The sequence below is a fragment of the Betta splendens genome, chromosome 6 (assembly GCF_900634795.4).
Source record: "Betta splendens chromosome 6, fBetSpl5.4, whole genome shotgun sequence".
Taxonomy (NCBI): Eukaryota; Metazoa; Chordata; class Actinopteri; order Anabantiformes; family Osphronemidae; genus Betta; species Betta splendens.
The window spans coordinates 17,763,331-17,788,732 of NC_040886.2; the positions used below are offsets into that span (position 1 = coordinate 17,763,331).

A 25,402-nucleotide genomic window follows, 5' to 3' on the forward strand; every position below is an offset into this window, starting at 1 on the left:
CTGGTTTACGCACACACGCATCTGGTTACACATGCACAAATCTAATGTGACCCTAATTTGACTCCATACACTGGAGCTCATCCCAGCTATTCACGGGCGAGAGGCGGGGACACCTGGACAGGTCGCCAGTCCATCGCAGGGCTGAGTTGTGACCATATAAATGTATAGGTCTTATCTCCCCAAAGGTTTCTCTTTTGTTCTTTAGACATTTCATACTATTTTGTCATTAAATTAATACTTTTTTTGACCGTCGCCTGATCTTTGACCAAAAGAGTAAATAAAGTCTCTGTCCAAGAAGAAAAGTAGAAAAGTGGAAATGCAAACGAAAGGCAACGAGTCTTATTTCAAGCCAACATAAATCGACAATTTTGATGGATAAAAAACATTTATTGATCCCAAACGTCTCGTTTGACACCATTATAGGTTTTTCTGTAGCACCATGTTTTCAGTTTCATGAGCTTCATGACTAGTTTTTAAATCTGTAAAATCCCCAAAGCAATACTTAGGTCAGTTTAGTGGTTTCTATTTGCTGTAATATTTTTTTTTGACATCAGCTTCACATCCAAGCTTTTTTAAGCGACCCTGACAAAGGAACAGGGGGTCAAAGAAGTCTACTGCTCCTCCAACTGTGCCACCACACTGCGCAGTTTATCCACCAGCACTGCAGAAGAGAAACATAGTTTTTATTCAGACCTAGGGTTTAATCTACAGCACGTTACACGAGTTGACAACATTATTTATCATGATTTACCTCCAGCCGAAGGTCTCTGGAAGCTGTCGAAGGCCCTGCAGGCATCGATCAACTCTCTAAGTGAGGCAGGACAGTCATCGGGAAGTGGCTCCTGAAATTTCTCTACGTACACTTTCTCATAGATTTGCTTCCTAGAACAATCTGGGGAAAGACCAAGAAAAAATCATAAAAAAGGTAAAACTAAGTATTTTAATAGTCAGGGACTAAGTGTAAAGTATGTTTTGTTCAGCTGTTCTAATCTGAATAAAGACAGACAAACAAAAGTCAGAACCTGCACTCTCGCTGCGTCACACGTCCTCTGTCTGTGTAACATGCATATGTGCTACTCGTGTGCAGATACAAACCTTTAAACGGTGTCTGACTGGTTGAAATCTCCCACATGAGGATTCCAAAGCTGAAAGACAACATTTTAAGCTTAGACAGGTTCTCTTACTGTTTAATGACCTGACAGTTGTTTTGCAGACATTTGGGTGTTGGATCATGGTTCATTGACAGGGAAGTCAGTGCCTGATGTTAACAGGCTCAAACCCACCAGGGCTCCAGGCGTGTCCTTGAATAAGACACTTCAGGGAGCATTAGCTCTGGGCGCCCTGCATGGCAGCCCACTGCTGCCCCGGGGGGTTGAATACAGAAAACCAATTTAGTTACATTGTAAGATGTGATAATGACTAATAGAGGCTTTCTTCTTCAGAGGGACTTTTTAAAAACTCTTCAGAAGAATTACTGCCTGCTGCCTGCAGTTTAGTAAGGAGGTCTTTAAATCCATCATGAAACAAGAACAGCCATGGTTAGAGGGACAGTATGAATAAAACTGAATGAATTAATATACAATGCCTTCTGACAGTTTGTTGTTAGCTTTAGTGAGGTCTTTATGTACAAAAGTTTAATAATGAGTTATGAAACAATGTCATGGTACCTGTACATCTCACACTCTTTGCTGTAGACATGGTTGATGCTTTGCAGAATCCCAGGACAAGAGTAATGCAGTGATGTGCACTTATTGGCCCACGGCAGCTTTTTCAGTGACGTTTCTGATTTTGCCAGCTCAAAACCTCCTAACTAAAAAAACAAACATATCAGGCTAATCATTTTTAAATTATTAAACAGTCTGCAAACAATCCCAGCATGCACTGGGCTCACTACCTTGACCCTGTAGCCTTCAGCCACCAGGAACTTGTTGCTGTCGATGCATCCATGAACTTTGCTTTTTTCTTCTGTCTGGTGGAGTCTAAGAAAGTGGAAGAGGTGCATATAAAGTCATCTGCATCAGTCCACCTGTGATATGAAGCAACACTAATTCGATACAAGTTTAAAGAACCCTGAAAGAAAATCAACGTATGTGTGGAAATCACCTTGCTCTGTCTAATTAAACACAAAAAGAAACAGACTCCACAGACTCACCGGTAAAGTCCTTGTGCTGCGTCCAGACACATGTGAGCTCTGATGGTCCAGGACAGTGTATCAGAATTCAGAACCTCTCGAAGGCTTCCCTTCTCACAGTACTCCATGATGATGAGGAACTGAGGGCTGGGTCCTATGTCACAAGGTCAACTCACACAATTATTATGTTAAATGTGCTCCACAGTCACGTGGGCTCTACATCTATTGAGCTAAATTGGGCCCATATGTCTTTTTTTCACTTACAGTTCTTATTTTCAGGTTCAGCTCTTGTCTTTTCAGGTTCAGACTTTTGGGCCAACATGGCATGTGGGGGCGGGACTAACACACAGAGGACCTATCAAAACGTCTTATGGACATTTGCCTTTAGGAGCTGTGGGAACTGGAGGAATAATTATCATTCCATCATCCATCCATCCATCCATCCATCCATCCATCCATCCATCCATCCATCCATCCATCCATCCATCCATCCATCCATCCATCCATCCATCCATCCATCCATCCATCCATCCATCCATCCATCCATCTTCAACCGCTTTATCGGGGGCAGCTTTCTGAGCAAAGAGTTCCAGACTTCCCTCTCCCTGGACGCTTCTTCCAGCTCTTCCGGTGGGACCCCAAGGCGTTCCCAGACCAGACGAGAGACATAGTCCCTCCAGCGTGTCCTGGGTCTCCCTGGGGCCTCCTTCTGGTGGGATATGCCCAGAACACCTCCCCAGGGAGGCGTCCAGGAGGCATCTGAAACACATGCCCGAGCCTCCTCAACTGACTGACTCAAGACTGACGGGTAAATCTAGAGCTTCGCCTTTCGGCTCAGCTCTCTCTTCACCACGACAGATTCAGACTTGGGGGAATTGATTCTCATCCCAGCCGCTTCACTCTCCGCCCCAGCACACAGTCCAAAGTGGGCATCAAAGACAAGACGTCTTTAAATTTCCCATCACTATAAAAACTCTTTAAAAGGCAATAATTGTCCAGCATAGTGTGTTTATAGTGTCATAGTTTTGCAACATGTTACTTTTGTTCAGCCACAAATGTAAGTGATGCAGCATTAGATACGCTTGTTGGAAACTCTAGCTAAAACCTACAGTATTTTGCACATCGTATAGTAGTTTTTATGTCAAATCAATGTGTCTAACTAATATGAGAGGGTGGGGAGAGCTCCTGTACTGAATATCTGCTGCACCACAGCTGAGCCCCAGGACGTCAGAGAGCTTCTGTCCGGCTGTGGCCGGTGGTGGTCACATGCTGGGTTCTTCTTTCAAATCGTTTTTTTTGGCTTTCAAGATATATGGGCCCAATTTAGCTCCATACACATGGAGGCCACTCACCGTCCTCATCCTCCACACAGATGCCAAACAGCCGCAGGATGTTGGGCGACTCGAACTTCTTCATAGTTTGCACTTCTTTATTAAAAACTGGCTTCACCTCCCTGTTTGAGTGAGAAATGAATGTGACTGTCACATCGTGGAATCAGATGTGTGCAAACAGCTGTCACTAAATCACAGCATTTCATTACAGAGCCTGGAGCAAAGCATTGGTTCTTAAAGTAATTGCTGTGATCTGGTGTTTTACAAACTGAATTGATTGTCAAAGCAAATTAAAACAATACGAACTGAAATCTAGCGGCGCTGGTGGCCACCAGGTCCGTGTATCTCTTAATGGCCACTGTGAATCCGCGATACTCTCCTTTGTAGACCTTTGAGGTTGGTGTTGTCATGAAGGGCTCTTTGGGAAGTTTGTACGTCAGCTCACTGGGTTTGATCAGCCTGATGTCCTCGGTGATCGTGGGCCTGTTCACTGTGGGAGCACAGAGTCAGTGGGAGAGAGGGTGACCCTTCACAGACCCACCTTCAGGACTACAGGCAGAACTGCAGTTCTCTCATTCATGGCTCCCAGGTCCATTAACCTTCTCACTACTAGTGTGTCTGTTTCTATTGCTGCTGCTTGTAACACACGTTTGTGTTTCCATGCACTCACACATCTGCACGATCTTCTCCACGTTGTTTTTGAGGCTTTCCAGTTTCTCCTCCTGGGCCTTCATGTACTCCAGCAGCACTGTGGACAAAGAAACTCTGCTGACGCCTCCGTGTTTCTGCTTCATGTCAGCTTTTATCCTAGAATATGGCGTCTGTTCAAGTGATTATAAGTGATGTATTAAAATGTTCACCTGTCAAATTGGTCACATGTAGTAGAATAAAAAAAATCGTTCTTAGAACTAAATTCCCAGTTCTGTTACTTTGTTTATAAAAACTTTGTACTAAAACGACGTGGCTCAGTAACCTCACATGCTTTAAGAGCTTTCACTACATATGCGTCCCTCCAGCGCCCAAACAAGTCAAACCTATTTCAGTCCTCTCCTCCACAGCTACATCTCTACAAAGTTTCAGGGCGGCTCCTCTCACATTTCTTCAGCTCTTCCTCGTCCTCCCTCCTGTCTTCCTCCCTGGAGCCCAGTTCAAACACCTTGCACAGCACGTCCCCCTGCTGCACCTGCAGAGCCACAGACAGCACCTGATAGGCGTCGTTGAGCCGCTCGTTGACGCTGTCAAACTCGTCTCCGTGGCTGCTGGACTTCAGGATGCGCTCCACCCACTTGGCTGAGGCGTATTTATCCATGAGCTTCTGGGCTGATATGAGGGTGAAGGACAGATCCCTCAGGGCCGTCGCCACCTCCCCACCGCTTTGTGGCTTCTCCCTCTTTTTGATGGACCTCACCAGAGACTCCAGGGCTTTGACTCGCTCAGAAACCCGGTGGCAGCGCTTCTTGTTGGCCTTCACGTTCTCGGCCACTTCGTAGATCTGCGTGGCGATGGACAGGATGGGTTCTATGAAGTCCATGATCAGCTGAGAGACAAGCAGAAAGTATCAGCATCTGCCAATTAGAAATCTTAAGGCTGCAGATTTCACTTATTACGTGTAAACCAAACGCAAATGACCTTGAAAAGCTATGGATCCAAGATTATTGCTACAAATGCTAGAAAAATGCAGTAACATTAAATGTTGCTGGAAAAAAACACACTGGCCATTTCCTTTAGTTTCTGTTTGTTCACTGGGTGAAGGCTGTGAGCTGTTGGCTCCATGGTTTCAAGTGTGCGGTTCATCAAATAACAAGGACAGGGACACTTGTTCCTTAAACCAGTTCCTCATGTTGACTGGAAAAACAGATGTCTCTAAGGCAGCGTCAGACTCAACAGATTGAAGCGTAGCAGATAAAGCGTGTGTGTTTGTACTGACTGAAGCCACCAGAGACCCACATACTGAGCTGCTGCTACACAAATGACTCACTGCTCTGATTTAGCTGCTGAGTCTGCAGATGATGAACCAGCTCACAGAACCGACAGCGGGAGAAGACACAGAAAGGCCACAGCAGCAACGCTCAGCGACAAGACTGGGCTCAAAGAGTGAAGAATCAAATCAAAGGATCGATTACCGTTAAGTGGAAGTTAAGCTGCTGCTGAAGTGGATGTTCTGAGCGCTGTGAGAAAGTGAAACTAACTTCAGGGGATTTGAACTCCTCCTGCTGCTCACAGCTTCCTGTTGCTCTCCAGCAGTTCCCCTTCAGACCCAGACGTGCACCTTCCTGACTCACCACAGAGCAGCACAGTGGCTTTAGGAAAGAGAGAAATTCAAGTAAAGGTGGAGGGGGAGTTTTCCAGGAAGCGTGTAATAGAGAATGGTACGCCTCAAGGTAGCGTGGTCAGTCCTGTACTTTTTATTATCATGATCATGTGTTCAGTGGGTTGGATAAGGGCTCGGGGAGGTCTCTTTTTGCGGACAATGTTGCAATTCGGAAAAGAGGAAGGAACAGAGACTGGTTTGTTAAGAAGGTGCAGGAAGGAGTTAACAAAGGTCAAGAATGGGGTTTTAATAAAGCCCCACTTTCTGCCCCAAAAGCAATGGTGTTTACAAAAGGAAAGGTGGGTGAAGGTTGGGGTCTGAAACTATATGGGAGGGAAATAGAGCTGGTTAAGTGTGTTAAGTTCTTAGGTGTCGCTGGAGGGAGCATGTTGAGTATGTATGAAAGTGGTGAATGTAATGAGGTCTCTCGCAGGGAAACACTGGGGGAGTGTGGATGCTCTGAATGATGTGTATGATATGCTAATTTGTGCATTAAGGGTAGAGACAGGTGTCATGCGTCTCAGTCCCAGAAGAAAACATCTGGCTGTGAACTATTGGGTAAGTCTGAAGGGGAAGGACGGTAACTACCCAGAGAAACCCGTATTAGACTGGTGCTGGGACCGAGAGAGGGTGGTGGCAGGCTTTGGGGGGAAGGGTGACGAGTGGGTAGGACAGTTGGGCGCTGGTGAGGTGGAGGTGGAGGTGGATCCTTTAAGGAGGCAGAAAGAGGTGAGGGTGGAGATGGGTCTGGAGAAAGAGAAAAGACAAGTGGAGGATTTTAATGTTGTTAGTTCTATTCTGTTTGAAGTTCTGGACTTATTAAGTCAGAATAGCAGGGAGATTGTGGTAAAGTTGTTTCCCGGGCCATGTGGCATCAAAGGGAATGAGTGGGTGAAGAGGGTGGTGAAAAGAGCAACAGAGCAGGAGGATGTGGTGGAACATGTTGAAGGAGGATTAGGGGACGGGGAGAAGAGAGCAGGTCATTAAAGTAGGTTAAGAATTGGTCACACTTGTCTAAACAGCACTTCACATTTGTGGACACACGTGGATGGTGAATCTGACAGCTGAGTGTTACAGTGTAGTAGAACTGTGCTTCCAAATGCTCTATTTTATCTGTTATTGTTACAGACTCTCACATCAGCCCTCATTTCCTTTCTCTGCTGTCTGTTCTTCCACGGCTGCTTCGATGTCCTCCACATCTCGCTGGGTAAAGTGCAGACTCTGTATTAATTCCAACACTTCTCTGATCAGGTCGTCCAGTCTTTTATTATTTGACTCTGTGAGTAATTGCATGAAGCCTTTTGTTACCACCGGCTTTGTTGTCACCACTATCTTGCCTGTTTTGGGGTTTCCTGTCTTATTTTGATAGGTTCCTGTTTAGTTCCCCTGTGTTTGTCTGTCACGTGACCACCAGCTGTAATCGCGCTCCGGCCTTTAGGCACCAGTACTCATCCCTCCTGTTTGCCACTGTTTGATCAGACCTGTTCGACCCTCCAGCCGTGTACGCTTTTGCCTGGGGTTTGACCTGGTGTTGCTCCCTGTCGACACTGTATTGGACTCTGGACTCTGTTTATTCTAACTGCTAACCCATGTACCGACCTGTGCCTGTCTGACAACGCCATTAATAAAATCACGTCCTGTCTGCGCTGCGCATGTGGGTTCTTCCCCGTGTGATCGTGACGCCTTTGAAGTGTTTGTTGTCGGTTCCAAGGCGCTTTGTGTATCTGCTTCTGTTGCTCCAGAAACATACTCTTCTTCTACCTCTTCCTCTTCACGTATCTCCTCTGTTGTCTCAGGTGGAAGCACAGCTGGCGCTCTTTTCCTTCAGAGTCAGGGACAACGCAAGTATCAGGAACGAGCAGAGAAAAACCCATCTGCACTTCTCAAAGTACGACTACATCACTGTTAAAGAACCACACAATGCGAAGACAAACAGGAAAATGTGCTTTTCACAGAGGTCAAAGTTCAGGGTCGATTTCAAAACCTGCACATGAATGAGGTACTCAGTCTACAAACTGTTTATGCCATGATTAATAATATTCACTCATTTATTTACTGTGATTCTGCTCTAATACCATAAAGGTACAAAACATTCACAATAATCACAGCGATGCAGGACTGTCAGACGTGACCGTCTTGCTCTCAGCATCTGGAGCGGCTGGAGTCTGTGTGGAAGAGTCTTCTGAGGACGAGGAGCTGCAGGATTCCAGCCAGGAGCATGAGCAGGCACTGAGCGGCCGACCAGCAGCCGACGTAGCTGAGGTTGGACAGGAGGAGGTGATGGTCCTTCCCTTTCCTCATCCGAGCAAAGTTGTAATGACGCCACATGTGGAAGACGTGATTCTGGAGTCTCTGCAGGCTTTCCTATCAACAGTGTGTCCTAGTTACACTTAATGGTGATGTCAGGAACTATTCAGTAGTAACAATTGATATTGCAGTTAAATCTATATGCTTTTGAAACAGGCTGCTGCAGCCTCTGACCATCAACCATTACCTCGATGCCGGTCAACGTGCTGTTGAGGACCTTCTTCTCTTCCTCCATTTCTCTCTCTGACTCCTGAAAGCCTTCATAGATGACACCAAAGTTCAGAAACACCCTGACGCTGCCAAACCGGTTGTTGTGGTTCCCGAGACACATCCGGTAAAAACCTGCCAGGACAAAGCAGAGGTTCCTTCAGTGGAACTTATACTGGACTGTGGTTCTGGAGGCATTTCTGATGAGGCCACCTGTCACATCGGTCTCGAAGTTCATCTGACCAACGGGAGCGTTCTTAGAAGCCATGAGAGCGGCCTGCGGTGAGCTGACGGTCACAAAGAGCCGAGGGTCTGTGGCCACGCCCGTGGTCCACTGGACCTGTGTTCACCACACACACCAAGCACAAGCACGTGTACGTGTACGTCCAGGGTAAATGTAAACGCTGGTGCCCGTATCAGACGTCAAACTAAGTCACCTTCAATGTCATGCGATAAGGACAAGGACAACTGGCACAAAGACCCAGAAACAAACTCCTCCATTCATTCCATTTAAAAAACATTTAAATCCATGGGACCCGCTACAGTCGCAGGTTAAAGGTCAGAACTCACCATGAACGTCAGGTAGAAGCGTCCGCTCTGATGAGCGAAGTGCCAGAAACACTCCGTCGCCGCGGCAGGAAGCTCCACGGCGAAGTCGTACCGGTCGGCTCCCCTGAACAGACCCGCGCTCCCCTCACCGAGCCACGGCTCCGACTTCCTGGCCCACACGCACTGGGAGCCCAGCAGAACCAGCAGAGAGCCCACCAGCATGGCTGCAGGCAGCGTCCACTGAGGAGCAGTTCTGGTGCTTCTCAGACTCCAGGAGAATCATTAACCACAAACGCCCAGTCGTGATTTGTCCAAGACATCAGTGGATGAAACTAAAGCACGACACACTTAGAATCGACTGGTTCGTGGATAAAGTGTTAGTCACCAGAGGACACGCACACAGTACAATGGATTACATGAGGTAACATTTTATTTACATACATTTGCTTGACATTAGGAAAAAAGTGCTGATGTTGGTAGGATTTGTTTTATGATTAATTCTTTATGGTAAAATACAGTAATCAGCTGCAGACAATCTTCTCTGCGCTCCGTGCTCCTCTGGGGTTTCCCATCAGAAGGGCATCTTTCCCACCAGCGGGAACTTCCTCCTCAGCGCCAGCGTGGAGTTGACCTGCTCGGCCGACAGCAGGCTGTGCCACTGAGCCACGGGCCGCCGCGGGTTGGACAGCATGTCGGCCCAGTGCCTCAGCTGGTTCCCGGCGGCGTCGCAGCCCAGGAAGATCTTCCCCATGGCGTCGTTTCGGGTCATGGTGTCGTGGTCCCACATGGAGATCACCAGGTTCACCCTCTGGGGACAGGACCAGAGCTTAGACCCTGTCTACTGATGCCAGGAGGCAGCGTGCTCAGCTACATGCTTTTCATGTCGTTCCCATGGACATTCCCTCATCATGTGCTGTGGTGATAGTAAAGTCATCACGTTTATCACCTGGATTTCTTCAAACGACACGTCGAAGGTGAAGGACTCGTTGTAGTATGGGTTCAGCGTTTTCTTTTTCACTGACGTTTTCCTTTTCTTCCACTTCCTCTTGTCCAGCGCCAACTGGACCTTCACATAAGGATCTGGAAACACAGAATTAATGAATCCATCGGGTTTCACCTTCTACCAGTGAGTCCTGAACTCCGCTCCGACCTGAGGTTCCTCCGACGTCCATGGCTTTCAGGTTCTTGGCCTCCAGGATCACCACCGTCAGTTTGCCGGCGGTGGGAACGTAGCGCAGAGATAAACAGATCTCCCCCAGGTTTTCCTCCTGCAGCGACACACACACACACACACACACACACACACACACACACACACACACACACACACACACACACACACACACACACACACACACACACACACACGTCAGTGCCTTCACAGCAAACACCAGCAACCAGCAGCGGGTGTGAGGTCACCTCGAACTTGGCGGGCTCGGCGAGGTCCCGCCACTCCTCGATGACGTGGTTCCAGTCCACGCTGCCCAGCTGCACCCTGAGCTCCCCGATGATGCTGTGTTTGGAGAAGCGGTTGAAGTCGAACACCTGCATGACGGCCGTCGACGCCGGGAGCGAGGCCTTGGATATCTGAACACAGGAGCCGGTCAGAAGCAGCACTCTGTGATGGAGCCTCAGAAGCGGCGGCGCCACGTTGTACCTGGAAGGTGAACTGCTCGTTGAAGGCGGGGCTCAGCGTGTGCCGGAACACTTTGGTCTCGCAGGTTTTGTTTTTGTCGGGGAGGATGTAGACTTTGACGTAGGGGTCGGAGCTGCCGCCCAGGTCCATGGCCTTCAGCCGGTCGGCCTGTTTGATGCCGACTGCCAGCTGGTGATGCAGAAAGCGGAGCGGAGCACGCGTCAGGCTGCGAGTCCGACTGCGAGAGGACCGGCGGTTAAACCGGCTGCACTGTCAACAGGCAGCGCAGGTTGTTTACCTCAGAGGCGGCGGCGTTGTACTCCAGAGAGTAGAGCAGCTTCCCTCTCGGCCGGCTGCTAGAACCGTAGTCCACATCCCCCACATCAGGCTGAACCTGTCAGACGGAGCAGGGACGGGTCAGAGCCTTGTGAGGACGGGGACACATTTATTTAATGAAACCTCAGCTGTGGTAAAAGGAGGATTAAACCCGTCTCTCACCAGAGCTGTGGTTGTTTTTCCATTCACGCCTTTCAGGTTGATCTTCTCGTCCTTCTTCTGCTGTCGCTTCTTCTTCCCTCGGCAGCAGCACTTGATGCAGATGCACAGGCAGCACAGCAGGATGAGCAGAGCGCCGGCCGCAAAGATGGTGTAGATCGCCCATCGAGGCACTGCAGGAGTCAGAGAGGGAGTCAAACAAAGGAGTCAGAGCAGAATCGCAGCAGGTTCAGGTGAAGCCGCTCTCTGGACACCTACAGGGAATCTGGTCCAGTAGGTGGTTGAAGAAATCAATGATGGTGGTGGCAACCGGGTCGAGGGTGGAGTTGGTGGGGGTGAAGGTGGTGGAGATGGTGACAGCATGACTGGTTGCATTAGACTTCTGATGGGACGATGAAGGCATGATGAGGAGCGTGGGGAGAAGAGATCTGGAAGAGAGAAAGAGAAAAGAGATTAGAATCTCAATCAGGAAACGAGCAGGAGTTGTTAAAAAAAGAAGAATTCTACTGAGATGAAACATCAGTTTTGTTTCAGACAGAGTGATCCAGTTCTGTCATTGCTGCTCAGTAAACCAATAAACCATTTAACTGAGTTCCAGTAAAACTCCAGAGCTGGAGTTTGGAGGTTTCCTGGCGACGGTGACGTCTGAAGTCCATCCACCCTCGAGCCTCCACCATGAGCAAACAGCAGCAGCACCAACAGCCACTGAATCTGATTCACACCCTGATAACAAGATTCCTCACAGTGATTCACCCCAGAAGAACTGGAGCCAGTAAAACCGCCCAGGAACCAACACTTCTCCTGCTGCATCCACTCCCAGGACCCAGACCCCCCGCTGAGCTCCAGCACCATGTCCTGCTGTTCTGACCTGATTTCACAGAAACGTTGGCACGCTGCTCCCTTGGTCCAGACGGGTCCGACCTCTGTGGGAGTCCTGTCGCAGAGCGGCTGAAGAGGAAGGAAGTGACTTCTACTGGAGCCTCCACAGCTTGATTAAAGAGAGGAAGCGCCTCCTCCCGCAGTCAGCAGCCAGTCCATTAGAACCAGGACCCCTTCCTGTTCTGCTCTGCTCCACTGGTCCAAATGAAAGCAAACCTTCCAACAGCTAAACGGTTCCGCAGCCTCCTTTCCCTAACAGAAGTCTTCCTCCTGAACCTGCTCTTCATCGTGCGTCTGGTCACATTGACCAGTAAACTGCTGTTCGTACTGTTTCTCTGCATCTGTTGAGGTGAAGCTGATGAGAACTGACAGGAAGCAGTAACTCTACCTGTTTGTGTCCTGAGGTTGGAGCTCCTTCTATTTGAACCTCATGTCTTCTGCTTCTGTTGAGACGGTCGGACCTTTTAGCTGCCGAGCCTCAGTCGGCCATCTTCATGTGTGTCGACCTGCACCACACCTGGACACACACTAACACAGCTACCTGCGCAGTCAGTGTTCAAACAGAGGTGGAGCCTCTGCTGCTCAAACACTCAATGTTCACGGAACAGGTCAACAGCAACAGCAGGTAAACTGATACTGACAGTTTGTACCATCAGACCTGCTCAGTAGTAGGAACCATCATAAAAATCTAATACAAAAGAATTAAACAGGTTCAGCTTCAACCGACTGGTTCCAGTGTGAAGCAACGAACATGAGAGCTGTTATTTAAGGCAAGAACATGATTTGTCTCTGTTTATATGCCCACACAACTAGTCACAACCTTGGCCATACAGAGCATTCCCTCTGTATACATCCTGATTAGGCAGGAATAAAAATGGTTTAAAATCTTAAGAATATTTAATAATATATAATATAATCACACTTTCATCATAAGGCAATACCGTTTGACTTGAGATTAAAATATTGTTTCTAAACTAGTGTGGAAATAATTCTTTGTTACAAATCTAACCTTAGCATTTTAGAAATTAAGAGGTTTATTACTAAACCACAAAACAAGTGAAACAGGAAAGTTCTGCATTGTTTTAATCCTTAACCTGGATGTAACGACAACGAGCCTCAGTGCAGCTCCCCTGATGATTGATTAGATGTCAGGAAAGTGCAGTTATCGTTTCAACTGGTGACAAAACTGAAAACAGCAGAACCAGTGACTTCTTCAGAGCAGCAAACTCCCATTTATTTCATCAGAAGCAAACATGTTGCACTTTCAGTCAAACTAGCTGCATTTTTATAAACGTCAAAGCTCAAACCATCACATGACGTGATGGTTCTTTGTGGTCAGTGATAATTGTGATTTGATTAAGTTTGAAGCCCCTTGGAATAATTCAATCTTTAAAAAACAATAGGCTTAATATCTAGGACAAATGCTGAGCTCTCATCTCCCCATCACTCGTGAATCTGATGCAGTGCTCTTCCTTAGTTTTGTCTTAATGGACAAATCCTCATTGCTGCAAGAGGAACCAGACAGCCCGCCAAAATAAATCTCTGTGCTGTAAATAAGTGCTTCACTTGCTCATTTGGGATTTTTTAGACTGTGTTTGGGAAACAAAAAGACTGATCTGCAGTCAGTGTTTATTTACTGCCCAAACCCCTTTTATTGTTTTACTGAGAACATTTAAATAACATTAGTACTAAATGTGGTACAGTTTGGATGTACAGAGGATCCAGGTTGGCTGAAGGTTGGACGCAGACACGTTTTCGGTTTCTCCTCTTATGTACATGAAGGTGCGACAGCAGCTGACACATCAGAAGTTGATGGCTTTGCCAAAGGAGGCGGCCAGGTTTGCTTCTCTGAAGGCCTCCGACACCGTCTGCAGAGGGAGGAGGAAGGAGGTCAGTCTTTGTCTGTGCAGCATTGAAACGTTTCAACTGAACAGATACATACAGGATGAGCGTGACAGACTCTGGCGACGTCCTCACAGGAGGCGCCGTACTCCATGGCTAACGCAGCTTCGTTAATCATCTCTCCTGCTCCCTGCAGAAAACAAAGATCTTCTACTTCATGTTTCATTTTTCATATTATGACAAACAACTGAAATGGCCTTTCACTCCCTCTAGACTTCTTTATATGTTAGTAATTAAAATATGACAGTGTATGGAATGTGCTTTAAGCCACTAGCTTTTACTTTGATCAGTCAGACCAACTGATAGACCTGAGACTGCTCAGTGCGGGCTTATTGCTGAAGCTCTTACAGATCCGAGGATGTGTGCTCCCAGCATCCTGTCTGTGTCCTTGTGGCTAAGGATCTTCACCATGCCGTCTGTGTCAGCGTTGGTTTTGGCTCGACTGTTGGCTGCGAAAGGGAATTTGCCAACTTTGTACGGGACGTTCTGTAGAGAAGGAGCAGAGTCAGAGCGGGTTTCACCTGGGTAGGTCTTTAATGTCGACTAGGAGCATGTCTGCCATTTTTCAGATTGTAACATTTTCATCCTCCTCTTTAACTAGAAGCTTTGAACCCCACATGCTGGAACCCATGACTCCTGACTCGCCTCGTCTTTGAGCTGCTCCTCTGTCTTGCCCACCCAGGCCACCTCGGGGTGCGTGTAGATCACGGAGGGAACACAGTTGTAGTCTATGTGCACAGCACCACCAGCCATGCCCTCCACGCAGATGATGCCCTCGTCCTCGGCCTTGTGGGCCAACATAGGCCCTGCGACAACATCACCGATGGCATAAATACTGAAACAGGAGTAGGAACAAATAAGGAAATGCCAACAAAGCACTGTATTTACATTTGCAAGCCGGACTCAGTGGTACCTGGGTACTTTGGTCTGGAAGCGATTGTTGACAGGTATGCGGCCCCTGTTGTCCAGCTCGATGCCCACAGAATTCAAACCCAGGTTCTCTGTGAAAGGTCGTCTGCCGATGCAGACCAGCAGGACGTCACAGGTCAGGGTCTCATTTTTCCCTCCAGCTGCTGCCTCGACACTGAAACAAGTCAACACACACAGTTACAAACTGCTTACATGAGCCTGGTTCTGTTGGGTCTCTGGATCCTTGGCTTCATATTAAACACCCTGATAAATCTGTATTTTAAATTCTATCATCATTGTATCATTATCATCATCTGGCTCTGTTAACGCTGGTTAAGTATTCCACCTTGAGCATCTTTATGTGTAACAGGCATCTAAAAAATCTGGCTGTAATTTATAATCCAGAAATGGAAATTTGTAGTCAGTTTATGTTTTATTTTTTTTCACTTCAGGTCACTGAACTTTAACACCAGACTCCAATATCCCAAAGGAACATTAAGATTTGCGAGTAATTTACTCACGCCACATCAATCTTGCCGTCGGGCCTCTTTACGGCTCCCAACACTTTAGTGCCGAGCTTGAACTTCAGGCCCTGCTTCTGCAGGATGCGCTGGAAGTTCTTGGAGACCTCCATGTCAATGCCCATGCCACCAACGTGTCCCAAGAACTCTACCGCTGTCACATTAGACCCAAGCCGCTGCCACACTGACCCCTGCAGGATGGAAGGATCAGAACCAAGGCTTAGAACTGTCTGACAAAACAACAAACTCAGGTGCAAAAAGACTGACAGGTCATAAATGACTATCAAACATTTAAAGTTTTGTAAATTACGCTGACCAGCTCTACTCCAATGACTCCAGCGCCAATAACGATCAGCTCCTCTGGAACTTTCTTTAGAGACAAAGCTCCTGTCGATGAAACAACCGTCTCCTCATCAATCTACAAAAAAAAAAAAAAAAAACATTTCCGTTGATTGTAGCAACATGTATCCAACTTGATGTGAAGAACAGATAAGAGTCTCACAACTACAAAAGAAAATAAAACCCAGCTGTACCTGAATCCCGGGGAAAGGCGTGACCTCAGAGCCGGTGGCAATGAGGATGTTCTTGGTGTTGATCACCTGCTCGCTGCCGTCTGCTGCTGTGGCGGTCACCTGGTTCTTCCCAGTCACTCTCCCAAAACCACTGACATGGGTCACCTGAACAGAGACGACTTCCAATTACCACCATACCAGCGGTGTGACTAGATGTGACATAACAATAAAGAGGGAAAAAGTGCTCACTTTGTTTTGTTTGAAAAGATGTGCTATTCCTCCAGTCAGTGCTTTGACTGCCCCACTCTTCTGAGCCATCATCTTCTCCAGGTTTAAAGAGATGCCTGAAACTGAGACACAAAATACGTTTTGATATGCAAATTACACAGAGATGCTGGTTCAAAATGTAGCAGTAAATCTCCAATCAGTGTTCTTACTTTCAATTCCTCTGCTTTCGAAATCTTTGCCATGAGCCAGGTGGTACAGGTAGGAGTTGTTCAGTAAAGCCTTCACAAAGAGGATATCAATAACTCAGTTGAAGCAGACAGTTACTCATTTGTGTCACTCTACATGATCATAATCACTAAATTAGATATATTTGTGTCTGCCTTAACCTGTCTAGAAAATAAGTTGGCTTTACACAAACAGCATTTTTCTTAATTATTACCTTCGAAGGGATGCAGCCGACATTCAGACAGGTTCCACCCAGTGTAGGATTTTTCTCAACACATACGGTCTGTCAAAGGAAAATCACTTCTGCATTAAAACCTCCCTCTCTCATGAATCCTTCTTGAATCTAGGGTCTGTGAAGGCAGATTACCTTGAAACCGAGCTGTGCAGCTTTGATGGCAGCGACGTAGCCGCCTGGACCGGAACCAACCACCGTGACGTCTGCATCGACTACAATAAGACAGCGCAGAAACATGTTTCACAGAGATTCAACTAATGTTTAAAGAAAGAGAGTATACGATCCAGTTACAGGTGGCAAATCGACTGAAAACGCTAGAAAGTCAGTCATTTGTGTATTGATTTAATCACTACCTTTTTGACAACACGAAGCTGTGTCTTTATGGCTTTTAAAGACAGACAGTCTAGGATGTGCAGCTAAAGAAACAACTGACGTCACATCTTACTTGCTGCTTTGTCGGAGTAGGTTCGGACAGACACAGCTGCGGCTCCGTGCAGTTTGCAGGGAAGGTGGTGGCTCCGCTGTGACCGAAACAGAACACACAGAAAATTAAACCCAATATCCGAACACAGCATCACAATACAAATGTAAACAGCTAACGGGCTTAGCGAGCTAACACGACGTGTGGACAGAGAACTGTCAAACTTAACCAAGTCCGTTATGATTCGGAGAGAGGAGTGGTCTCAACATGTTTGTTGTTTTCAGTACGAAGCAAGATCAGCACGTAAACTAATCTTAGGAATGTTTTAAATATTCTAACTATTCTGGGAACACTAAAGACAAATGTCCTTGTCATGTCAAACATTCTACAACTACGTAAACATGTGGTACATTGAATATAAAGAACTACACTTTACCTTCATATGCGCAAATCCTTTAGTTTTAGAAGACAACAATAACACGCACGCACGCACGCACGCGCACACACACACACACACACACACACACACTGACACCAACGCCAAACTTTAGGTGTACGTTTTCCAGTGTTTCTAGAGTTAGATACATTTTACTGGGGAAGGAGCTAGAATTAGCCGCTAGATGCTAGCCGAGCCTTGGATCCGTGGCTGAAAGTAACAGAGTGAGAACAGCTCTAAATTGTTGAGACAACATAGTGTCCCGGGTTCATAAAAGCCTTCCTCACCGTGGCCAGAGAGCGGTACAACTGGGTCCAGCTCTGCATTTTGTCTGTGTCCAGTCACAGGTTCGGTAACCTACAGCAGGCCGACCAGCCAAGGACTCCTCTCTTTGCGCAGGCGCAGTGCGAGCCCTGAAGCACGCATGTGCGTCGCATCTATATGACGTGGATGAAACGTAAAACAATACAGCTCATAAGTACAAATGAAAGTTAATAAGAATGTTTCCTCTGTTAAGCAATTTTTTGTGTACTTTATTGAATTCTAGGTCTCCAGTTCATAGTTTTAAGGTTTGAGGACAACCTCTGGCAGAACGTCTCGACGTCTGACTCTGGAATTAATGCTTTCTTAAGAAATAGAAAATGACGTTTCATTTCTAATTGTTGACGTAGTATATATAAAAACCATATATCTCCTAACTACATTTGAAAACAATTTTACTAACGCTAATGCAGGATTTAAGGTAAAATCAGTCACACTTGTTTATTAATGGAAGTAGGATCTTTATTTTACCAACATACAGAACTTTTGTGTAATTTACATGATTTCAGTGAGTGTCTTTAATTACATGCTGTAATCATTATTAGATTGTACACATGGTGTTCAAATAATAAACCATCAATGAAGTGTAGTGTTAACAGTATTACACAGTGAATCAATCTTCATATCTTCGAGTTGTGGATTTGCACAGTGACAACCAATGTATTTTATGCAAATACAAGTACAAAATTGTACAAATTCCTGTTCACTGCAAATATAATTTGTGTCGTCTCGAAAGAAAACTCCCCCAAGAGCCTTGAATCCCGTCATTAGGACAAGAGCTGAAGAATGGATGAAGGGTGTCAGTAAAGCAGCTAATGAAGGAGTGGATAAGAACTGCAGTATCAACATCATAAAAAGAGACCAGACCCTGCTCATAATCCACAAACACCCCGACCTTCAAAAGCCGAGTCAGATCTAGACAGACTGGTGGCTTATCAGCTGCATAGTATTTAAAATCCTCACTCATACAAACAGTCCAGTAACCGTTTTGGGGGTTAAGTGTGATTCTTCCCTCAGTGTTTGTGTTACTGGTGACTCCTAAAGTCCAGGGACAACACTCTCCAAGCTCAACTTCAAAGTAAAATTTTTGTGAACGGAAACCTTGCATTGATAAAACACACTGGCAGCAAGTAAAAGATGCTTGTGAGTCTTGATCAGGATCAAGACTCACATCCACTTCATATTGCTGGACCCTCTTCAGCTCAACCTCACAACACAACTTATCTGTCTCTACTAAGAACATCAGCTCAAGCTGCTTCACTGCTCTCACCACAGTTCCCTCATATGAAGGAGCGTGGAGACTGACATCTGTCCATTCCTTGGTGGGTGGAGCAGTGTTCACTGATGAGAAGCTGTGGATTATTTGAAAGTGGTCTTCAGACTGTGAGAGCTGCTCCACCTCAGAGCTCCTCTTCTTCAGATCACATATTTCCTGCTGCAGCTCTGTGATGAAGCCTTCAGCCTGTTTCTCTGTTGTCCTCTGCTTCTCTGTGATGGTCTTGATGAGCTCAGCCTGGCTTCTCTCCACAGTCTCCTTCAGAGCAGTGAAGACCTGAACACCTTCTTCCAGCTCTCTGTCTGCAGCTTTGTTGCTGAGCTCCACTGAGCGTCGGATCTCTTCAATCTTCACTCGTCTCTTCTCAATCATCTGCTGGATTTGAGCGTCAGTCTTCAGCAGCTCTGACTTCTTTCCTTCACATTCTTCTTTCATAGCAACAACATCATGTGTCTTGTGGTCTGCAATAGCACACATCATACAGACACACATGTGGTCGCTCTTACAGAACAGCTCCAGCAGTTTGTCGTGCTTCTTACACATCCTGTCCTCCAGGTTCTTCACAGGGTCGATCAGCTGATGTCTCTTCAGTCCTGACTTTGTCAGATGAGGCTCCAGGTGAGTCTCACAGTAGGAGGTCAGACACACCAGGCAGGACTTCAGGGCCTTTAGTTCAGGTCCAGTGCAGACGTCACAGGGAACGTCTCCTGGTTTGGCAGCGTGTTGCTCTGAGCTGCTGGTTTTGTGTTGAGCTGACTGTCTGAACTGAGCAGCCATCTCAGAGATGAAGGTGTTGACCTGCAGCTTGAGTCCTTTGTTGTAATGTGTGTTACAGACAGGACACTGACGCTTCACCTTACAATTCCAGTGTTCAGCGATGCAGCTTTTACAGAAGTTGTGTCCGCAGGGTAAAGTCACTGGATCAGTGAAAATATCCAGACAGATGGAGCATAGGAACTGATCTTCGGTATGTAGACAGCTGGCAGCAGCCATAGCTACGATCTGAGTAAAAAGTTGAGTAATTAACACTATGCCTAGTGCAGTGCTTCTCAATTATTTTCTTTTATGCCCCCTGGCAGGAAGACGAAAGCATTTAGCCCCTCAGAATTTGATAAAAAGCTAAACAGTTGCACGCTAGGTCAGTTTCGAACCTACAACCCTGGCGTCAGCAGCGTACAGTTATGCACTAACCACGGTACAAAACAAAATGTCTGCTTTTAATTCTCGGTACGCTTCCTCATATACAGTAGTGTGAACAGTTCAGCGCTTGCTGGTTAACTGATATAGCGTTCACAAAGCGGGACCGTGTTGGCGATTTTCACCACATTAAACTCCAGCGACTTATCACAGTGATTGGGATGTAATGTCTTTAAGTGACGCCTTAACTTTTTTGGCTTCATGCTGTCCGCTATTAGACAGTAAACATAATATAAAAGTAATACAAACAGAACACAGACGCATGCAGACGCACCTTTAGCAGCTCAACCTGCAGACAGTGGAGCAAAAACAGCTTTGAGTTTAGAAATCCAGCAGGATACTGTTGCTGTTCAAACACACTGAATATTATCAGCTGTACTCACCTCTTTACGGTCTGATTATTTTACTGTACAGAGACAGAGTCTGGTCTTCACTGCAGCTCAACAAGCCTTCAGTTTCCAGGAACTGAGCCACTGATCGTCCTCTGATCCAGTACGTTGGTGCTGCTCCACCTCTCAGTGGAGCTCTGGAGATGAGGGTTTATTGTATTCTTATAAAACAATAAAGATAAAAAGAATCTGTCATCGATTAACACAAATGTAATTTTCTCAGGACAAGCTTCAGTAACAGCAGACACATGTTTGTTACACATGCTTTAACTTTGAGTCCATTTGATAAAAAAATAAAATAATAAACAATATATCAGCAACACTGAGATATGAGGAGTGCCACGATCGCATTTCCCATGAAATGAAACCGAAAGTATGAGCGACTGACCAAGAAAAGTGTCTCTGTAGGAAGGGATTTAAGTTGATCCATCAGGTTTCTCCAGCAACGACACAGGTGAGTCAATGATGATAGAACTAATATGTCTGAAGTGATTTGCTTTAAGCTGCAGAAGAAGAGGGTTTTTACCAGCAGACACTAGATCATTAGTGTGCAGATTGTTTGTGCTGTTCCTGCTTATGTTAAGTAAGTTAAATTCCACTCTAGTTCTATTTGATTCAATTCTATAACTCTCCAGCTTTTCCATTAATTCAAAATCTTAGGGTCTTAAGTAAATTTGTCTTTTCTCTCTGTCTGCTTTACCTCAGTCTTACCGTGATCTTGTTGTTCAAGCAGACTGTGACACTTCTTCTGAAGACACAGATAACAACCTGCTTCTGACCACAGACCTGCCCAGAATCTGAACCGCTGCCTCTCTGTCAGTACCATAACTCAGAGTCAGACCCAGAAGTCTATGGGGTGCCAAATGTAAAAGTAGCACCTATAACTAGTTTTCTCACATTTAACTAAATGACACATGTTTTCTCACATTTAGTTAAATGTGCAAAAGTCTAAATGTAAATGTTAAATATAAATGTAAATGTTAAATCTAAATGTTAAATGTTAAATCTAAATGTTAAATGTTAAATGTTAAATGTTAAATGTAAATGTTAAATGTAAATGTTAAATGTAAATGTAAATGTTAAATGTTAAATGTAAATGTTAAATGTAAATGTTAAATGTAAATGTTAAATGTTAAATGTTAAATGTAAATGTTAAATGTAAATGTTAAATGTTAAATGTAAATGTTAAATGTTGGCCGAGTGTAAAACTGAATATTCATGAATGGGCAAGTAGACTCCATCCCTACCCTCAAACAGCGCTGGTCTCAGATCAGAGACCACGTCAAACAGTACGCATAGCTCCGCCCACATCTGACTCTGGATCGGTGCACGAAAATACTGGAGAGAAGCCTGAAGTCGAAGCCATCATGGCCGCCAGCTCCGACTCCCTCCCGTTGGGGGAGATTGAACGGGCTGTAACGGCAGGTGTGCGGGCTGAGGCTCCGCTTCAAACTGCCGTTCTGTCGTAAACACCATTAATGAGGAGTCAAGTAGGTTTAAATAGAATATTTCTGTGGCGCCGGTGGAGAATTAGTTGGCTAACTATACTAGCTAGCCGAAGTTACGTCCAGGCTAAAAACAAAAGTTTCCAGATCAGATGTGGGCGGGGTTTGCGCGCACTGTTTGAGGTGATTGAGTTCGCGTCTCTGATCTGAGACCAGCGCTGTTTGAGGGTAGGGATGGAGTCTACTTGCCCATTCATGAATATTCAGTTTTACACTCGGCCAACATTTAACATTTACATTTAACATTTACATTTAGACTTTTGCACATTTAACTAAATGTGAGAAAACATGTTGTGTCATTTAGTTAAATGTGAGAAAACTAGTTATAGGTGCTCCTTTTACATTTGGCACCCCATACTTCAGGGCCTTTAGTTCAGGTCCAGTGCAGACGTTACAGGGAATGTCTCCTGGTTTGGCAGCGTGTTGCTCTGAGCTGCTGGTTTTGTGTTGAGCTGACTGTCTGAACTGAGCAGCCATCTCAGAGATGAAGGTGTTGACCTGCAGCTCAGGCCTCGTGTGGTAAATCCTCTTACAGACAGGACACTGGCACTGGACGTTAATATTCCAGTGTTCAGTGATGCAGCTCTTACAGTAGTTGTGTCCACAGGATAAAGTCACTGGACCAGTGAAGACATCCAGACAGATGGAGCACAGGAACTGATCCTCAGTCAGCAGACAGCTGGCAGCAGCCATAGTGACGATGTGAGGACGAGTATGAATAAAACTGGTTACACGTAACCAACACAATCAATCTCTTGTATATTGTAAGATACTTAAAATCTAATTAATAAACATATTCACTGGAGATGAAGGCTAAAAGACACAACCAGAAAACAGAACACCCAACATGGAGAATCACAGCAGCTGACGTGGCGTTAACGTGGACATTAGCTCTGACACAAGCTGCAGACGCTTTAACTCACGGTCACAAACTAAACCCTGCTGCTCTGAACGTCTCCTGTTCCTTCATGCAGCTCACCTGCACTCACCAGAGCTGGAGCCTTGTCTTCACTGCACCTGTGCTGCCAATCAAACCTTTATTTAAGGATGTGACGCGTCATGTCTGCTCACATTTCACAGCTGCTCCTCCTCTCAGTGTTGCCTCGTTCTTTGCCTGCTTAAAAACACTACATGTGTTTTATGGGATGCGTGAACCAAAGGAACCTGCAACAGCAGAACTAACAAAAATGCTTAAAACATGATCCACAGCGCAGTGACACCTAGTGGTGACGTCACAATACTACAATTACTATAAACGTACGTGTCAAAATTACCCAGCATGCAACACTGAGGACAAACAACTTACCTAATGTGAGTTTTATTAACTAGTTTGCCACATTTCTCATGCACATATTTTCAGTTACATTGTGATGACGTCACACAGTCCTACTGTACATTTTAGAAACATTGTTAAACGTATACATTGTATTTACATAGTGATGTTTAGATTTACAGTCTTTTATTGAGAAATGATTAAATGTTGAGTGTTGAGCTAGACTCAAGATTGATCAGATTATGTTTTTTCCAGCATTCATTACTATTAATAAATGACAATAACATAAAACATTATTAAAATCAGCCAGAAAATGTCACACATTATTAAAATCTATTTAATGTTCAAACTGTTTACATTTCAGTTAGCAGTTAGCATAGTCAAACACTGCTATCATTGCTAGCATCCTGCTGGTTAAGCTGCGCGCTGTGAACTGGACTCAGACACACTCTGATGCTGAGCTGGAGACTCAAGGCTGATCTGTCAGCTGTTTAACATGAGTGGGTCCTAACATCCCCGGAGCCCCAAAGCGATTCAACAGCGCGTCATCCAAACAGCAGCAAAGGTTTGACTTTTCCACCCAGACAATGGGTGAAACATATAATGACAATATGCAACCAGTTAACAGAGATAATATCAACTCAAGAAGCAAGTGAGACGAACTACACAACATTCTAATGAAAAACAAAAGGAGCTCTCGTTGAACATGGTTACTTATTGTAATACACAGCTCTCATCCTTGGTGTGGATTTTCATTCCGTTGTTGTCACAGGGGCTGAAGAATGGGTAGACTGTCCCAGGGAAGCAGCAGCCAGTGAAGCAGAAGATCAGAGCTGCAGTAGTGACGTCGTGGAAGGAGACCAGGCCCTGCTCATGGTCCACAAACACTCCCACCTTCGTGGGCTTCGACTTCAGGGAGAGACACACCGGTTGGTCGGCTGCTGCAAAATACTTGTTAGGTCCAATCAGCTTCCACTGCATAGACAGGGTCCAGTAACCGTTTCTGGGGCTCAGTGTGATTTCACTGCTGTTGTCGGTCAACTGTGTGGTCACACCTACAGTAAATGTAGAGGAAGTAGTAACTGCAAAGTAAAACCTTCCTGAGGAGAAGCCCTGCTTTGACAAAACACACCTACAGATATTTCGATTGTCTGCATGTTTGTCCCGTTTGGGATGAACAACATCAGGATCCAGTGTCACATTGACTGCATATTTCTGGACCCTCCTCAGTTCATCCTGAAAAAGTCTTGTCATGTAATCGCTGAGCTCCTTCTCCAGCTGACTCACAGCTCTCACCACACTTCCTTCATACGAAGCAGGAAGGAAGCGGGCGCCGGTCCAGTTTCTGGTGGCTGGAGAGGTACCGACTGAAGGAACGGTCTGCTTCTCCAGAGCAGAGATTTCCTGTTCCAGCTGTTTTATGAGAACTGCACCCTGGTTTACCTTCACTCTCTGCTTCTCTGTGATGGTCTTGATGAGCTCAGCCTGGCTTCTCTCCACAGTCTCCTTCAGAGCAGTGAAGACCTGAACACCTTCTTCCATCTCTCTGTCTGCAGCTTTGTTGCTGAGCTCCACTGAGCGTCGGATCTCCTCAATCTTCACTCGTCTCTTCTTGATCATCTGCTGGATTTCAGCATCGGTCTTCACCAGCTCTGACTTCTTTCCTTTAGTCCTTTCTTTCAGAGCATCTTGTGTCTTGTGGTCCAGCATAGCTTTGTGTTGAGCTGACTGTCTGAACTGAGCAGCCATCTCAGAGATGAAGGTGTTGACCTGCAGCTCAGGCCTCGTGTGGTAAATCCTCTTACAGACAGGACACTGGCACTGGACGTTAATATTCCAGTATGTGGTGATGCAGCTCTTACAGTAGTTGTGTCCACAGGGTGAAGTCACTGGATCAGTGAAGACATCCAGACAGATGGAGCACAGGAACTGATCCTCAGTCAGCAGACAGCTGGCAGCAGCCATAGCGACGATCTGAGAAGAGAAAGTGAAAGTCAATTATCATTTATTAGAGGCTGAAATGAACAAATCAATGTAAATATTTAAGTTATTTAACTATATAAGTCTTGTTTCAAGTGGTGAATAAAATACACCCTCTTAATGACAACTGCACACTCTAATCATAGATCAAGAAATGAAATATTACTTACAACCTCATAGACTTTAAAAAATTTATCACCAAATACTATAAAACACTTTTTAGGAT

General features: G+C 45.6%; 6 protein-coding genes and 2 long non-coding RNA genes across 11 annotated transcripts; 2 read left to right on the plus strand and 6 right to left on the minus strand.

The window, feature by feature from the left end:
* Positions 1–404: 404 nt before the first annotated feature.
* On the minus strand, positions 405–5,802 carry LOC114857530 (mixed lineage kinase domain-like protein). Its single transcript, XM_029154101.2, has 11 exons — positions 5,586–5,802; positions 4,558–4,999; positions 4,133–4,210; positions 3,769–3,952; positions 3,484–3,584; positions 2,153–2,285; positions 1,895–1,979; positions 1,668–1,810; positions 1,096–1,145; positions 752–892; positions 405–661 (listed from the first exon to the last, which is right to left on the minus strand). The coding sequence occupies exons 2-11, from the start codon at positions 4,991–4,993 to the stop codon at positions 612–614; spliced, it is 1,401 nt and encodes a 466-aa protein (XP_029009934.1). The 5' UTR covers positions 4,994–4,999; positions 5,586–5,802; the 3' UTR covers positions 405–611.
* A 1,986-nt stretch (positions 5,803–7,788) lies between these two features.
* Positions 7,789–9,264, minus strand: LOC114857355 (transmembrane emp24 domain-containing protein 6-like). Its single transcript, XM_029153744.3, has 5 exons — positions 9,253–9,264; positions 8,858–9,076; positions 8,501–8,627; positions 8,268–8,422; positions 7,789–8,137 (listed from the first exon to the last, which is right to left on the minus strand). The coding sequence occupies exons 1-5, from the start codon at positions 9,262–9,264 to the stop codon at positions 7,916–7,918; spliced, it is 735 nt and encodes a 244-aa protein (XP_029009577.1). The 3' UTR covers positions 7,789–7,915.
* On the minus strand, positions 9,249–12,332 carry syt8 (synaptotagmin VIII). 2 transcript variants are annotated; one of them, XM_029154109.3, is made up of 9 exons: positions 11,836–12,332; positions 11,226–11,395; positions 10,971–11,140; positions 10,771–10,866; positions 10,494–10,661; positions 10,256–10,423; positions 9,987–10,104; positions 9,783–9,916; positions 9,249–9,644 (listed from the first exon to the last, which is right to left on the minus strand). In XM_029154109.3, the coding sequence occupies exons 2-9, from the start codon at positions 11,368–11,370 to the stop codon at positions 9,408–9,410; spliced, it is 1,236 nt and encodes a 411-aa protein (XP_029009942.1). In that variant the 5' UTR covers positions 11,371–11,395; positions 11,836–12,332; the 3' UTR covers positions 9,249–9,407. The 2 variants fall into 2 exon arrangements, with proteins under 2 accessions (XP_029009942.1, XP_029009938.1); XM_029154105.3 differs by having other exon boundaries at positions 11,226–12,332.
* A 719-nt stretch (positions 12,333–13,051) lies between these two features.
* dldh (dihydrolipoamide dehydrogenase) lies at positions 13,052–20,536 on the minus strand. The gene is made up of 16 exons (XM_029154093.3): positions 20,413–20,536; positions 20,304–20,318; positions 17,523–17,672; positions 16,824–16,899; positions 16,511–16,590; positions 16,358–16,426; positions 16,128–16,197; positions 15,940–16,040; positions 15,712–15,855; positions 15,495–15,596; positions 15,179–15,369; positions 14,662–14,832; positions 14,394–14,583; positions 14,097–14,234; positions 13,789–13,878; positions 13,052–13,714 (listed from the first exon to the last, which is right to left on the minus strand). Exons 3-16 carry the CDS (start codon positions 17,559–17,561, stop codon positions 13,649–13,651), a joined length of 1,527 nt encoding a protein of 508 aa, XP_029009926.1. The 5' UTR covers positions 17,562–17,672; positions 20,304–20,318; positions 20,413–20,536; the 3' UTR covers positions 13,052–13,648.
* Positions 14,146–15,934, plus strand: LOC129604263 (uncharacterized). Its single transcript, XR_008695007.1, has 2 exons — positions 14,146–14,273; positions 14,350–15,934. It is a non-coding gene; the product is annotated as an uncharacterized LOC129604263 (long non-coding RNA).
* On the minus strand, positions 17,994–20,553 carry LOC121201640 (E3 ubiquitin-protein ligase TRIM39-like). 2 transcript variants are annotated; one of them, XM_029154089.3, is made up of 3 exons: positions 20,413–20,537; positions 20,304–20,318; positions 17,994–19,834 (listed from the first exon to the last, which is right to left on the minus strand). In XM_029154089.3, the coding sequence occupies exon 3, from the start codon at positions 19,823–19,825 to the stop codon at positions 18,260–18,262; it is 1,566 nt and encodes a 521-aa protein (XP_029009922.1). In that variant the 5' UTR covers positions 19,826–19,834; positions 20,304–20,318; positions 20,413–20,537; the 3' UTR covers positions 17,994–18,259. The 2 variants fall into 2 exon arrangements, with proteins under 2 accessions (XP_029009922.1, XP_029009924.1); XM_029154091.3 differs by lacking the exon at positions 20,304–20,318 and having other exon boundaries at positions 20,413–20,553.
* A 290-nt stretch (positions 20,554–20,843) lies between these two features.
* LOC129604264 (uncharacterized) lies at positions 20,844–21,416 on the plus strand. Of its 2 annotated transcripts, none has more exons than XR_008695008.1 (2): positions 20,844–21,001; positions 21,124–21,416. It is a non-coding gene; the product is annotated as an uncharacterized LOC129604264 (long non-coding RNA). The 2 variants fall into 2 exon arrangements; XR_008695009.1 differs by having other exon boundaries at positions 21,152–21,416.
* A 1,809-nt stretch (positions 21,417–23,225) lies between these two features.
* LOC114857536 (E3 ubiquitin-protein ligase TRIM38-like) lies at positions 23,226–25,161 on the minus strand. Its single transcript, XM_029154112.3, has one exon. The coding sequence runs from the start codon at positions 25,159–25,161 to the stop codon at positions 23,911–23,913; it is 1,251 nt and encodes a 416-aa protein (XP_029009945.1). The 3' UTR covers positions 23,226–23,910.
* Between the last annotated feature and the right edge of the window lie 241 nt (positions 25,162–25,402).

What these genes read in the sequence shown, in the direction of transcription:
- LOC114857530 (XM_029154101.2), bottom strand. Translation starts at nt 4,993, where the DNA reads ATGGACTTCATAGAACCCATCCTGTCCATCGCCACGCAGATCTACGAA. An exon ending in CTGAAGGCTACAGGGTCAAG is followed by an intron (nt 1,811 to 1,894) that starts GTAGTGAGCCCA and finishes TTGTTTTTTTAG; the next exon opens with TTAGGAGGTTTTGAGCTGGC. An exon ending in CAGTCAGACACCGTTTAAAG is followed by an intron (nt 893 to 1,095) that starts GTTTGTATCTGC and finishes GTCTTTCCCCAG; the next exon opens with ATTGTTCTAGGAAGCAAATC.
- LOC114857355 (XM_029153744.3), bottom strand. An exon ending in CTTCGAGACCGATGTGACAG is followed by an intron (nt 8,423 to 8,500) that starts GTGGCCTCATCA and finishes TTGTCCTGGCAG; the next exon opens with GTTTTTACCGGATGTGTCTC. An exon ending in GCACGTTGACCGGCATCGAG is followed by an intron (nt 8,138 to 8,267) that starts GTAATGGTTGAT and finishes CACTGTTGATAG; the next exon opens with GAAAGCCTGCAGAGACTCCA.
- syt8 (XM_029154105.3), bottom strand. Translation starts at nt 11,487, where the DNA reads ATGTTTCATCTCAGTAGAATTCTTCTTTTTTTAACAACTCCTGCTCGT. An exon ending in ACAACGCCGCCGCCTCTGAG is followed by an intron (nt 10,662 to 10,770) that starts GTAAACAACCTG and finishes CTGCATCACCAG; the next exon opens with CTGGCAGTCGGCATCAAACA. An exon ending in ACGAGCAGTTCACCTTCCAG is followed by an intron (nt 10,424 to 10,493) that starts GTACAACGTGGC and finishes TCCTGTGTTCAG; the next exon opens with ATATCCAAGGCCTCGCTCCC.
- dldh (XM_029154093.3), bottom strand. Translation starts at nt 17,561, where the DNA reads ATGCAGAGCTGGACCCAGTTGTACCGCTCTCTGGCCACG. An exon ending in CTACTCCGACAAAGCAGCAA is followed by an intron (nt 16,591 to 16,823) that starts GTAAGATGTGAC and finishes GTCTTATTGTAG; the next exon opens with TCGATGCAGACGTCACGGTG. An exon ending in CGCCTTTCCCCGGGATTCAG is followed by an intron (nt 15,597 to 15,711) that starts GTACAGCTGGGT and finishes TTTTTTTTGTAG; the next exon opens with ATTGATGAGGAGACGGTTGT.
- LOC121201640 (XM_029154091.3), bottom strand. Translation starts at nt 19,825, where the DNA reads ATGGCTGCTGCCAGCTGTCTACATACCGAAGATCAGTTCCTATGCTCC.
- LOC114857536 (XM_029154112.3), bottom strand. Translation starts at nt 25,161, where the DNA reads ATGGCTGCTGCCAGCTGTCTGCTGACTGAGGATCAGTTCCTGTGCTCC.